Source organism: Vulpes lagopus, chromosome 11, assembly GCF_018345385.1.
Source record: "Vulpes lagopus strain Blue_001 chromosome 11, ASM1834538v1, whole genome shotgun sequence".
NCBI classification, from domain to species: Eukaryota; Metazoa; Chordata; class Mammalia; order Carnivora; family Canidae; genus Vulpes; species Vulpes lagopus.
In genome coordinates, this window is record NC_054834.1 from 61,367,740 (window position 1) to 61,381,145 (window position 13,406).

General features: G+C 42.9%; 1 protein-coding gene across 1 annotated transcript in view; it reads left to right on the forward strand.

Annotated features, from left to right (window-relative positions):
- Positions 1-13,406, forward strand: part of PATL1 (PAT1 homolog 1, processing body mRNA decay factor) — a 30,127-nt gene that overhangs the window by 14,641 nt on the left and 2,080 nt on the right. Inside the window, exons 10-18 of the mRNA XM_041722563.1 lie at positions 1,695-1,875; positions 2,357-2,480; positions 2,918-3,015; positions 3,989-4,048; positions 5,039-5,187; positions 6,663-6,822; positions 10,992-11,147; positions 13,010-13,101; positions 13,196-13,345. Of these exons, the coding sequence (XP_041578497.1) occupies positions 1,695-1,875; positions 2,357-2,480; positions 2,918-3,015; positions 3,989-4,048; positions 5,039-5,187; positions 6,663-6,822; positions 10,992-11,147; positions 13,010-13,101; positions 13,196-13,345 (1,170 nt within the window). The remainder of the gene's footprint in view (positions 1-1,694; positions 1,876-2,356; positions 2,481-2,917; positions 3,016-3,988; positions 4,049-5,038; positions 5,188-6,662; positions 6,823-10,991; positions 11,148-13,009; positions 13,102-13,195; positions 13,346-13,406) is intronic.

Sequence of the window (13,406 nt, forward strand, 5' to 3'; positions counted from 1 at the left end):
ACATTTGACTGTTAAAATATAAAACTTCTGGTACCTGTAGTTAACAATATGGTTTTATGTGTTTGAGAATTTATAAAGAGGATGGATCTCATTCATGTGAAGTGTTGTTAGCACCAAAAAACAAAACAAAAGAAACAATGGGAGATACAGAAACTCTGGTAGGTGTTGAATATATCCATTACCATATGTGTAGTGATGGTGTAATAAGTGTTTGCATGTCCAGACTTATAAAACTGTACACATTAAATATGCACAGTTCTTTGTCAGTTATACCTCAGTAAAGCTGATATGATTTTGCTCATATGTGGAATTTAAGAAACAAAAGAATAAAGAGGAAAAGACAAAAACTCGTCACTATTATAGAGAACAAACAGATGGTGACCAGAGGGGAGGGTGGGTGAAATAGGTGATGGGGATTAAGAGCACCCGTGATGAGCACTGAGTAACATTTAGAACTGTTGAACCATTGTATTGTACACCTGAAACTCAAAGATTTTAAACTTGCTTATAATCAGGAAAATACAGATTAAAATTAAATGACCATTTTATATCATCAGACAAGCAAAATATGAAATGTCTCGACACTGTCATTGTTGGCAAGAATATTGGTTAGCCTCAGCCTCTTGTAAAGCATTTGGCAATAAATAATAAGGTTGAAAATGTGGATGAACCACATGCTAGCACTTCTCCTTGTTGGTGTATACTTGTGTATGCTCTCAACACAGATAAAGGTGAAAAGCATAACATTGAATAAGAAGCAAAGAGCAGATTTACATTTCCAGTACCATTTGTGTAAAAGTTAAAGGCAGATGGAATAATACTGTATAATATTTAAAGACATACATGAGTCATGAGTCTTAAAAACATTGCAGAGAGGGACTCCGGAAGGGCTCATTTGGTTAAGCGTCCAACTCTTGGTTTCGGCTCAGGTCATGGTTTCCCAGTTATGCGGTCAAGCCTGGCGTCAGGTGCCGCGCTCAGTATGGAGTCTGCTTGGGATTCTGGAATTCTCTTCTCCCTCCCTTCACACACACACACACACACACACCAAGCAACCTCATGTGTGCTCACACTCTTTCTCTTCCTCAAATAAACAAAAACTTCTTTAAAAAAAAATTTTCAGGAGGAGTGCATGCAAAGTCAGGATACAATTCCTCTTGGAATTCCTTCCTCTTGGAAGGAAGGGAAGCAGGAAACCAGGATCCAGACAGGGTGCAAGAGGGCCTTAACTAAGTACAGCAGTATGTTGCTTTAATATTATTGTTGAAAACCCTGAGACAAATGGGGGCAAATAAATTTTTTTTCATTAAGTCTGGGTGCTGGATAAATGAATATTTATTATGGGCTTTTCTCTGTATTTGAAGTATTTCATGATTTTTATCAAGTTAAAAAAGTATATAGACTGCAAGTCAAATTGGCCAGTGTTCACACCTCTTGGGCCTTGGTGTGTTGTCTTCAGCAAACAGACGTCCATTGGTGAGAGTGCACAGCACATGGCGAGGCACTCAGCTTTCAGGTGTATTGCCTTCAGCGTGCATTGCGTAGCTCTTTCTTCTCTGATGCCACTAAGATTCAGTCCCTTTTCACTCCTTTGTTGACAAAAGCAAAGTGCAGTCTTATTTTTAACTGGCCTAGCTTGTTTCTGTATTGTTACAAAGCCTAAAGAGCAAATGTGCCCCTGTGTTTGTTTTCAGCCAGCATCGGAGTCTCAATGGTGCAGGAGATAGAGGAAGTCACCGGAGCAGTCATCAGGACCATCTCCGAAAGGATCCCTACGCCAATCTCATGCTGCAGCGAGAGAAGGATTGGGTCTCTAAAATCCAGATGATGCAGCTGCAGAGCACTGACCCCTACCTGGACGATTTCTATTACCAGGTAGATGACCATTCCGTCCCTTACTCTGGTGAGACACTTGTGGAAATATTGGTAGCTTTAAGTCCTGACAGAATTTTCTTTGGACCTAGTTTTCAGTAGGGTAAGAATTGACTAAGCAAATTCTGTCCTCTTAAGCTGGAGAGCCTTTCCCTATTCACCAGAAGGTTTCCGTATATGCCTTTTATTCCTTACACACAGAGCCTTTCGGGCCAGAGTTTGAAATCTCTTCAGCATTAATAATCTGGTTCTCTCAGTGAAGAGTTATTGGTGCTCTAACTTTAAAGATATTTCCATTGATGATGGGCTCTCCTGAAGGCTGGGATTTTTTGAGAAGTAAATGTCTCTAGCTGTCTAGCAAAAATTAAGGATCGATATATTAATTAGAGTCCAGGTTGTTGCTGCCACCAGTATAATCACATAGTGATAAAGAGCAGCCGTACTCTGGGCTTGTGTTGCAACTGAAATCCTCTTCCCGTGGTAGAATTACTTTGAAAAACTGGAGAAACTGTCAGCTGCTGAAGAAGTACAAGGCGAAGGTCCCAAAAAGGAGCGCACCAAGCTCATTACCCCTCAGGTGGCCAAACTGGAGCACGCCTATAAGCCAGGTAAGGTCCTTTTGCCTTGGCCCATAATAAAAGAAAATCAACATGCTGTAGATACGACAAGGTAGAAATAACTGTATAGATGACTGGCTGTAGAGATGTTCAAAGCTCATTTATTGTCCTTAAATGCAGAGGTCAGCCTTCATTGCAGTACAGAATCAGTGGTTTAGCAGGTAGACTTGTAGATCCTTTACTGCTTGAGGTTCCTTAACTTTTTAGAACATGTTATAATTTCTAGTATCCCTATAATAAATGGGAAATGCTTCAGATTTTTATTGATTATCCTTGCAACCAAAAAATGGGAAAAGATTTAGGTAAAACATCACATTAGATACATAGATTTTTGTACTGAATTGTTAGGCTCTGAGTAAAGAATATAAAGGTCTTTGAAAGCTGCCTACATTGCTAAGTTATTTGTTGGAAATGTTCTGTCCTTGCAGTGCAGTTCGAGGGCTCTTTGGGAAAGCTTACTGTCTCCAGTGTGAATAACCCCCGAAAAATGATTGATGCCGTTGTAACATCGCGGAGTGAGGATGATGTAAGTGTCAGCAAAACTGTGTTCAAGAAATGCTGGGTCAGGTCATCCCTACTCCCTGGGGGTCATTGTGGGAGGGAATCAGGCACAACAGTTGTTTGTTGCCTAACTGGGAGCTTTCCTCCACTGCACCCCAGCACATCCTGGCATTCTGGTTTCCTGCGGGTGGGCTGAAGTGCTAACACCTTCCTTTTTAAGGCAGCTAGGCCAGACTCAGGGTGGCAGGAGTCTTTACACTGGGTCACTGGCTACAAATAGCATTGGCTGTTTATTCCAGTTTTTTGGGGTTTTTTTTTTTTTTTTTTTTTTTTTTTTTTTTATTTATGATAGTCAAAGAGAGAGAGAGAGGCAGAGACACAGGCAGAGGGAGAAGCAGGCTCCATGCACCGGGAGCCCGATGTGGGATTCGATCCCGGGTCTCTAGGATCGCACCCTGAGCCAAAGGCAGGCGCCAAACCACTGCGCCACCCAGGGATCCCTATTCCAGTTTTTTAAATTACCATTTTCTATGTGTTTTAAGATTTTCTTGTGATTATCTTCATCTTCACTGCATTCTACAATTACCTTTTTATCCATCTGTAAACTCAGTTTGGTAGTCTTTGTGGGTGAATTCAGTCAATTCTATGACCTTTTTCCAGTTATGGTTGTTTAGATTAATGTTTATTAATGTGTAAGTTTCTCTTACAGTCTTGTCACAAATGAAATTATGCACACTTAGAAAATTGTTTTTAGGGGATCCCGGGGTGGCTTGGCAGTTTAGCACCTGCCTTTGGCCCAGGGTGCAATCCTGGAGTCCCGGGATCGAGTCCCGTGTTGGGCTTCCGGCATGGAGCCTGCTTCTCCCTCCTCCTGTGTCTCTGCCCACCCCCCCCCCCCCATGTCTTATCATGAATAAATAAATAAATCTTTTTTTAAAAAGAAAAGTCTTTTTAACAGAGATAAAGAATTCACACTGAATAGTCTTGTCTTTTTTTAGGAGACAAAAGAAAAACAGGTTCGGGACAAGAGACGAAAAACCCTTGTCATAATTGAGAAAGTAAGTTTTAGAATTTGTTGCTGTCGTTAGTTCCAAATAAGGAACTGTCAAATATATGTGTACACAAGAAGTGGAAAAGTAAGCAGTCGCTGTGCTGTGATTTTAATTAATGAGCATATCCTTCTTACATGCCTGTTGTATACCAGAACACACTAGAAAGGACGTGCTGCGCCTCACCTATGGCCTTGTGGAAAGAACACTGCAGTTACAGTGACACGTCCTGGGTCTTTGTCCAAGCTTGTTCAGTTAACTGCTAAGTGTTTGCGGTCAGGTCACCTTTCTAAGAAAGTGAAAAAAAATTATATTATTCCACCTGTGAATTAATTGAGTTAATTAAGTCAGTTCACAGGTATTACTGGATATCCCCTGGATGCTGGGCACTGTGCTGGATGCTAAGAAAAATGTAGTCCTCATTTGGCACTTAGTTTGTAAAGTATAAATAACAGTGTTGCAAGGCCATAGGCATTGTGAGGAAGGGCGCAGAATGTGCAACCACACTGCAAATCACATCATCTTCATTTCTGAGTCTGTGACTCGAGGCAAGCTACTTAATCCTTCTGTGCTGTCCTCATATTCTTTATCTGCAACAGTGGAGACAGTAATAGTCTTTTTTCAAACCGGGTTGTGGAGAACATCAGGTGAAACGAGTATGTGCACCCAGGAGTGAAATTATTGCTGTGTTTATAGATATAAGGCACACCTGAAGCAGTGATACAAGTCATTTATGTTACAGTGCTATTCTTGCTGCTGGAAAGTTTTCAAAGTACTGTCCGTTCCATCCTGGTTAGAAGTCAGGAGGGACAACAAACAGGAATTCTTTAAGTCCTTTCACTCTGTTTTTCTGGATTCAACAGCACCTTTTTCCTCTCAGTCTTACTACAGTTTGTTTCCACTCTTTGTCTGTACCTGGTGGTCTTAAACTCTCAAATTGTTTATCAAATACTCCGATCCTGACCCAGCATGCTGTCGCCTGCTTTGTGTCTCACTTAGACCTATAGTTTACTCCTGGATGTGGAGGATTATGAAAGGCGGTATCTCCTAAGTCTAGAAGAAGAGCGACCTGCCCTGGCGGATGAAAGAAAGCACAAAATTTGTAGCATGTATGACAACTTAAGGGGGAAATTGCCTGGACAAGACAGGTAAGAATTGTACACTTGGAGTGACACGTGAGACCAACCAGACTCCTCACTCGGCTGACCTGAGCTTTCTACATGTCTCTCTCTCAGATACCTTCCTTACCATCCTGGGAAGCTCAGAGTCTATCCTTCTGGCCTAACTCAAGTGCCATGTCATACAAAGCACTTCATAATCCTTCCCAGCCAGGAAAAAAAAAAATCTTTTTTCCAGATTCATTTATTCATCACCAATATATTCCCTACCTGTTAAGACCTATGCTGGGCACTGCAGATATGGTGGAGAACAAGATTTGGTTTCTGTGTTAGAGCCGACAGATTGTGCTTGCTTTATGCTTTACTGTAGCAGGTTCAACCTTGTAATCTTTGTGTTGTCTTTTTCTACTGAAATGAAAAGTTTAGACATTTATATTCTCTTGGGATTTCCATAGAATGCTCATATGCTATGGAAGCCAATCAATCTTCTGGTGGGGACCATGCTCCTTAATATAGCTGTTTATCTGTATCTGTCATCTCTCCCATGCAGGATCTTGCTAACAGTAAATGTTCTATAAACCCAAAGTGTTTTATTTGATGAATGCAAGAGGACTCTGTCCTGATAATTTCCTTTCCTTTGCCCATTCAAGAGAATTGGTGATTCTTCTAAGCCAGGACACACACAGACCAGAACATAAAAATAAGCACCCTCTTTTCAGCACACCTTTTCTGGAGTCAGGTTGACATACAACTGGTTGAATAAATGTAGGTTTGTCCATAGTTGGAGATGTTATGCAGCCATCAGATCAACGTAGTTGAAGTATGTTTATGGAGATAGAATATTGTCACAAGAAGTTGTTGAGTGAAGAAAGTCAAGAAACAAAGCTGTGTGAATTCTCTGGATTTTTTTTTTTTTTTTTAAGATTTTAGTTAGTTATTCTTGAGAGACACAGAGAGGCAGAGACACAGGCAGAGAGAGAAGCAGGCTCCATATAGGGAGCCTGATGTGGGACTTGATCCTGGGACTCCGGGATCACGCCCTGAGCCAAAAGCAGACGCTTAACCACTAAGCCACCCAGGAGCCCCATTTTTTTCTTTTTTAGCGAAAAAATATACAGCACAAAGGTTCTTAAATATGATAATAATATAAAGTTAATTCTGAAATGATTGTTTTTATATCCTTTTTGCTTATGTATGTTTTCAGATTTTGCCATATCAACCATGTTTTTTGTTATATAACACGTAAAGGAAACGAATGCATGTAGTTTGAACAAGTCTTTTTAACGTACTTCTGTGAAAGGACAATTTTCTACATTTGCAAAACTTGAAAAACAACTTGTTAATGTGTGGTTGAGAGTTGGAGAAGTGATTCTCACTATTTTGCAGCACAGGTCATCTTAGGGTGAAAACGAGCACAGCATATTCGTTCAGTAACATGGAAGAGGAGAAAAAGCATGTCTTCAATTGTTCTTGCTGACCTAAGTGAGCATTTCCTTCCCCCGCAGGCCAAGTGATGACCACTTTGTACAGATCATGTGTATCCGAAAAGGGAAGAGAATGGTTGCCCGTATTCTTCCTTTCCTCTCCACAGAGCAAGCAGCTGACATTCTCATGACAACAGCCAGGAATCTCCCTTTCCTTATCAAGAAGGACGCACAAGACGAGGTGATCCCCCATGTGGGACTTCTTTCCTTTGGGTCTTCATAGTTTATAAGGTTTCTAAAATCCAAATTTCATTTTCTCCCCCTCCTCATTTCTGCTGTCTTACTAACCTTCAGCAGTAGGATTTGATTATTTAAAGGAAAACTCCAGGACTATATTTTTAATCCCACTTTTGCTCCAGTAGACCAAGTTCCTAAACCAAGGAAAGCAATAATCCCATCTTAATTTGACATAGTTGTGAGGTTATGTTGTGTATCAGAATTTTGGGAGAAGCAGATAATTCAGCCCTACTCCCAATATGCTGAATCAGAATTTACAGAGGAAAGATCAGGGCTTCTGTATCTATAACAGAATCCCTAGCTGAATCTGATATGAAAATTTACAAATTTATGATCTTGGTTAGTTTGCTGGATATAAAGTATCCCTCATTGGGCTGTTGTCAAGAGCTTAACATTCAGCTGTAGACTTAGTTGAATGGTGTCCCACAGGAATCAAGCCAGTCCTTGTAAATGACATTTATCATGATCTAAACTAGGCTGGACTTTGAAACATGATTTTCAAGTTTGTAAGTTAACTCTTGGTAAGAACCGTGCTCTACTTATCTTTGTCATAACACTTGAAAGATAAGTGCTATTTAGAATAACCTTAGGAGTTCAGAGCAAGAAATTGATAAGGGTAGCACAACGGGCAATTATTACTGTAAGGTTCAGAATGTTAGAACTTAGAGTGAGCCTTATTACAATAGACTGTGCTTGATTTTTTTCTTTTTAAGATTTTATTTATTCATGAGAGGCAGAGAGGCAGAGACATGGACAGAGTACGAAGCAGGCTCCCTATAGGGAACCTGATGTGGGATTCCATCCGAGGTCTCCAGGATCATGCCCTGGGTGGAAGGCAGATGCTCAACTGCTGAGCCATCCAGGCGTCCCTAGACTGTGCTTGATTAATAACCATCTGGTGACGATCCACAGAAAACATGGTGCCAAAATACCTTGTAAGTGGGATGGCATGAAAAAGTTGAAAATTATTCCTTCTAAAATCATAACGAGTTGAAAAAGTCCTTCTAGAGATTATAGCACCAGCAGAAGAAACTAATGCAAAGTTGAGGCCTCATTGTCAGGAAAGGTAAAGTGGGATGAGACAAATAAAATTGGAAAGATTTTAAGAAGGGAAAATGGGTTGGAGGAAAGTTTAAGGATTTGAGATTTATCCTAGAAAATAGAAGCCAGACTAAAAGCAACAGGTCCCTTATAGTCATAGATGGTTGTAGGCCATGGGGTACGCACTCCCAGTCCTAGAGTAACTCCTCTATGGAAACAAGTTTGGGAGAGCTTTATTCATTCTGTCGATACTTATTGAACATGTGTATAGACCAGATACTATTTTAGGTCCTAGAAATATAGCGCCTAGTGCTGGGAGCTAGGAATTCGAAGATGCTTGCCTCCGTGGAGGTACCTGTGAGTGATGAAAACTTGGTTAATTAGAGAGGCCAGAGTTTTTATCTATGCATGCTCAAGAGTAATAGGCCAGATCTCTGAATACCATTGCTGGAAGTAGTAAGTAGTTGCAAGTCTAAGGCATAAACTATACAAGGTAATTCTGGAATAACGTGCCAGAAAGTAAGGAAGGTGACTAACTCCTAGGGTCCTATGTGAAAGATGTACAGACAGAGTTCAAGGGGCTCCTACTGCCTGAAAATGGGGTAATTTGCATCAGAAAGAAAAATTACAGCAGCGGCTTGACATACATAAAATATTTTTAATTTAATGGTTCATAATGATACCAAAAAATATATATTCACCTTCAAAGATTGCTAGGCCCTCAGTTCATTATCCTGAAAATGGATAAAGGAAAAGACTCAAACATCTATCTTGTCTTTTCATTACAACGAGACATCATGGTGACCACAAAGTTGATCATAGAAAATCCTTCCTAGAAGCATTTCAGCTAATAAATGCAAAAGAAATAATAAAATTAGAAAATTTCCAGTTCACAATCGATAATGGAAAAGCAGTCAGTCAGCCTGGACAGCAATTCCTTACTGGTGCGAAAAGGTTAGGTAACAGGTGGATGGGGAATGGACAGTAGTTGGAGCACCAAACAACTGATGGCTACGTGAGAGTCACTGTGCTTTGTGACACGATGCAGGAGAAACCTTGGCTCTATATCAGGGAAGTTTTTGCCTTCCCCTGATGAACTTAAATCTTATCAAATATCAAATTGTAACCATCAGTTTTTTGTTGGAAAGACAGAGGATGGTAGAACCTGTTAAGTGACGCCACAGATGTGCAATTAGCCAAATCCAGACAACAGGACGGCGTCAGTAACTCAACAGCATGAGAAAAGGAGACAGTGCATGGGCAAAGGACCTGTTTGCAGATTTTAGAAGCCTTACCAGCCAGATGCGATGTGTGGGTCCTGTTGGAATCATGATTAGAATCAATCACCTGTTAAAAAAATGTTTTTGAGACAACTGGAGAAATCTGAATTTGGAGGAGATAACTAGGTGATACTAAGGAACGGCTGTTAATTTTGTTAGCTGCAATAATACTGAGAGGTTTTATTAGAGATACTGGCTGAAGTATTTATGGGTGAAAGGCTAGGTTATATGGGAGGGACATTGATTTCCTAAGAATGGTAGAATGTTGATGATTTTTTCTTTTGTATATTTTTTCATTGAAGTTCAATTTGCCAACATATAACACAATCCCATCCAGTGCCCCCCTCAGTGCCCGTCACCCAGTCACCCCAACCCCCCCCCCCTACCCCTTCCCCCCTACTACCCCTTGTTCGTTTCCCAGACTTAAGAGTCTCTTATGTTCGGTCACCCTCACTAATATTTCCCACTCGGTTCCCCTCCTTTCCCCTATATTCCCTTTCACTATTTTTTTTTTTTTCTTAAAAGATTTTATTTATTCATAAGAGACACAGAAAGAGGGACAGAGACGTAGGCAGAGGGAGAAGCAGGCTCCAGGCAAGGAGCCCGATGTGGGACTCAATCCCGGGACCCCAGGATCACGCCCTGGGCCAAAGGCAGACGCTCAACCACAAAGCCACCCAGGCATCCCCCCTTTCACTATTTCTTATATTCCCCATATGAGTGAAACCATATGATGTTTGTCTTTCTCCGATTGACTTACTTCACTCAGCATAATAATCCTTCAGTTCCATCCATGTACGTTGAAGCAAATGGTGGGTATTTATTTCTAATGGCTGAGTAATATTCCATAGTACATATATGAATGTTGATGATTTAATTATTGTTGAAGCTGAGTGATGGGCACACAGATTTCATCGTACTCTTTACACTTTTATGTATGATTAAAACTGCTTTTGTTGTTAAAGCATTGTGTACTCAGAGTAGTAGGTAACAGAAAGTCCACTCTCCATCTTGAATGCCGTCACTTTTTATACATGGGCAATGAGTGCTAGAAGCACCCTGGTTCCTCTCCTGTGTTAGAACCTGGTTCTGTTGACCCTGCCACCTGGGCCTTGTGGCTAAAAGAACTGAATGACTCGCAGGCCAGAATTCAACAGCCTTGGATTGTGGGTCTCTTCTAGCTATGGAACTCTCAACACTGAGCTTCTGCTCGCTTGGCCTGGCTTGTCTAATCTGAAAAATTAGATTATCATTTCTCTATCTTCTTATCGAGCTTTATAAAGATCAGACAAGATCCAATTAAATCTGAAAACACTTCTGGATAGTTCCACGGCACTCAGAACTTAAGTGTCTTAGAGTCCTCCTCATGGTATTTGAATTTGCCGCTTTACTCGTGACTCCCCACGCAACCTTAGATGCCTGCAGGTCTGTCCTGTTTACCATTTCACAGGGGGCCCCAGTGCCTGGTAGATGGTAGGCATGGAAGCGTTTGTGGAATGGGTTAAAGTACCAATGTGTTACCATGAGTCATGCTATTTGAGAAGTGATTTTACACCCTTGGTGGATACGAATCCTGTTTCCTGTGCAAATTGAGCTTTAAAAGTTGTCCATAGACACCTCAGAACCCACTGTTGAGACTCTGGTGGTACCTGTTAGACATGTCAGCCCTTTTGTGGTAAATCTTGCCTGAGGCTGTCCAAGTGCTGCTGAGCACCCTCCCGTCCGCGCCTGCTGACACAGGCTCATGAAGCCATAGCTGCCAGGATGTAACACTTTTCTTTATTTTTCGTAGGTGCTGCCATGCTTACTGAATCCCTTCTCTCTGCTCCTCTATCACCTTCCGTCAGTGACTGTCACCAGCCTTCTGCAACAGCTCATGAACCTACCTCAGAGCGCAGCTGCACCAGCACCCTCCAACCCTCACCTCGCTGCTGTGCTCCAGAACAAGGTGCTCCTGCCCTTCTAGATTTCAGTTACACATGTTGGTGCTGCTTTCAGGGGTGCCTGGGTGGCTCCATAGGTTATGCAGCCAACTCTGGGTTTCAGCTCAGGTCGTGATCTCAGGGTTGTGAGATCGAGCCCCGTGTCAGGTTCTGCGCTCACATGGTCTGCCGCAGTCCCCGTCCTCTGCCCCACGCACACTCTCTCGCTCTTTCTCTATCTCTAAAATAAATCAATCTTAGAAGCTTCTTTCAGTCAGGAGTTATGTTAAGCTCCTAGTGTTAACAAAATAGGATTTTCTGTATCTCACATAGAGTAGCTTGGGCAGTGTCCACCTGGCATCAGGGGTGCAGGCCCCCCAGGTTTCCTGCTCTGCAGCCTTAGCAGTGGCTGCCATGCTCAGGACCACTCCAGCTCCACTGTGTCAGGAAGGTGCGTGCAGAGAGCTGGCTGCCTTGCTGGTACCTTTTCCAGGAGTTCTGACCAGCGACTTCTACTTAATCTCAGTGGCCAGGGTTTCCTCACTTGCCACATGGAACTGCAGAGAAGGCTGGGAAACCTCTTAGTTCACACTGTTGTGGTCTCAGATAAAATCCTAATTTGAACACGAGGAAGAAAACACATCAGGCTCCCAGGGGGAGTGTAACACAGAAGAGGAGACATGAACTTTCTGGACAGCTTTCTGTTTCCTACCCACGCTAGGTTTGTGACGCTGAGCACAGTTTCACTTCACGGCTGTACAGGGAGGTGACGATTCAGAGCAGTCCTGTTACTCTGTTGCTCCGATGAGCTCAGCGCTGTGATGGTTCAGTGTGCTGCCTTTGTCCCGGTGGGCACGTGTGCAAGCACAGTGGAATGGGGAGTGTCGAGGCCCCTTTCCCCCCTGGCATCTGAAACCCTGTCAGGGCAGGAGTCCAGGGTGGCAGGTACAGCAGGGGCTGGGAGGTAACAGGCTGTGGGCCTCCCATGGTGTGTGGTCTCTGAGCTTTAGTATCGATAAGGGCAGCAGAAAACCATGTGGTCAGCCAGGAGATGGTTCATGTATCCCAGTGTTGTTCTCTGACGGTGACCTGAGGGTTCTCTGGGAGGCAAGCTCGGGAACCGGGGTTCCCTTCAGATCCCTGTCTCTGTGGTTCCATATATGTTATTTCCTGCCCATTGTTCCTGTTCGTATTCCACTCTGTGCCCCTCGACCATGCATGTGCCACCGGTACTGCCTACTGAATCGGGCACATCTTCAGTCTCTGTGGCAGGTTGTTAAATCTTAACCGTCCCAGACATGTGATGTATCTGAGTCCTTCTCTGCCTCTATTGGCCCAGCAGGTGTGTCCTTTGTTCAGGAAACTTCTCAGGAGACTCAAGGAAAGCTTTTCATACCCTCATCATTTCAGTGACCTCTCTGTGTACATTTTCCCACTGGTCTTCACATCTTTTGTCTTTATTCAAAATAATCTTCATCTATTAAATGTTTTTTTTTTTCTTTTTCTGTGAACTTTTAGTTTTCTGTATCAGAGTTTGTCTTTGACTTTCTTTTTAAATCCATTTGTTTTAGTAAAAGAAACACTAAGTCCCACATTATCTGTGGCAGAGAAAAATTACCTTTTCATCTGACTTTGGGGTGGGGAAGCAGGGAGGATGCTTGGCACTGGGCCCTGCCCTTTCATTGATGATGCCGTCACTGCTCTGCTGAAGTGGAGGCAGGAGGAAGACGCAGCGTCCCAGCTCACGGCTGCCCCAGTCTGCCAATCCCACAGCACAGCGGTAGGGCCACCTTGATGTAGTGCTGCTCTGGGTCTGACGCTGGGACCCTGTCCGCGGTGCTGGAGGATTGGGTGCGGTGCTGAGTGGGATTTCCTCTGTCTCCTGTAGTTTGGCCTGTCACTGCTCCTCGTCGTCCTGAGCCGTGGGGAAGACCTGCAGAGTTCAGACCCTGCCACAGAATCAACACAGAACAACCAGTGGTCAGTCCAGGCTGCATTTCTTCCTTCACATTCTTTAAGGTGCTCCCTTTGTTCTTCTCATGTTCTCATCTGCTCTTAATGGTTTTCCTTTCAGGACGGAGGTGATGTTCATGGCAACCCGGGAACTTCTGCGGATTCCCCAAGCAGCCCTGGCCAAGCCCATCTCTATGCCCACAAACCTGGTGTCCCTGTTTTCTCGCTATGTGGACCGACAGAAACTGAACTTGCTGGAGACAAAGCTGCAGTAAGTGAGACAGCGCAAATCTACATCTCACTAACGTGGGCACTGTAGGAGTTAGGGGGAG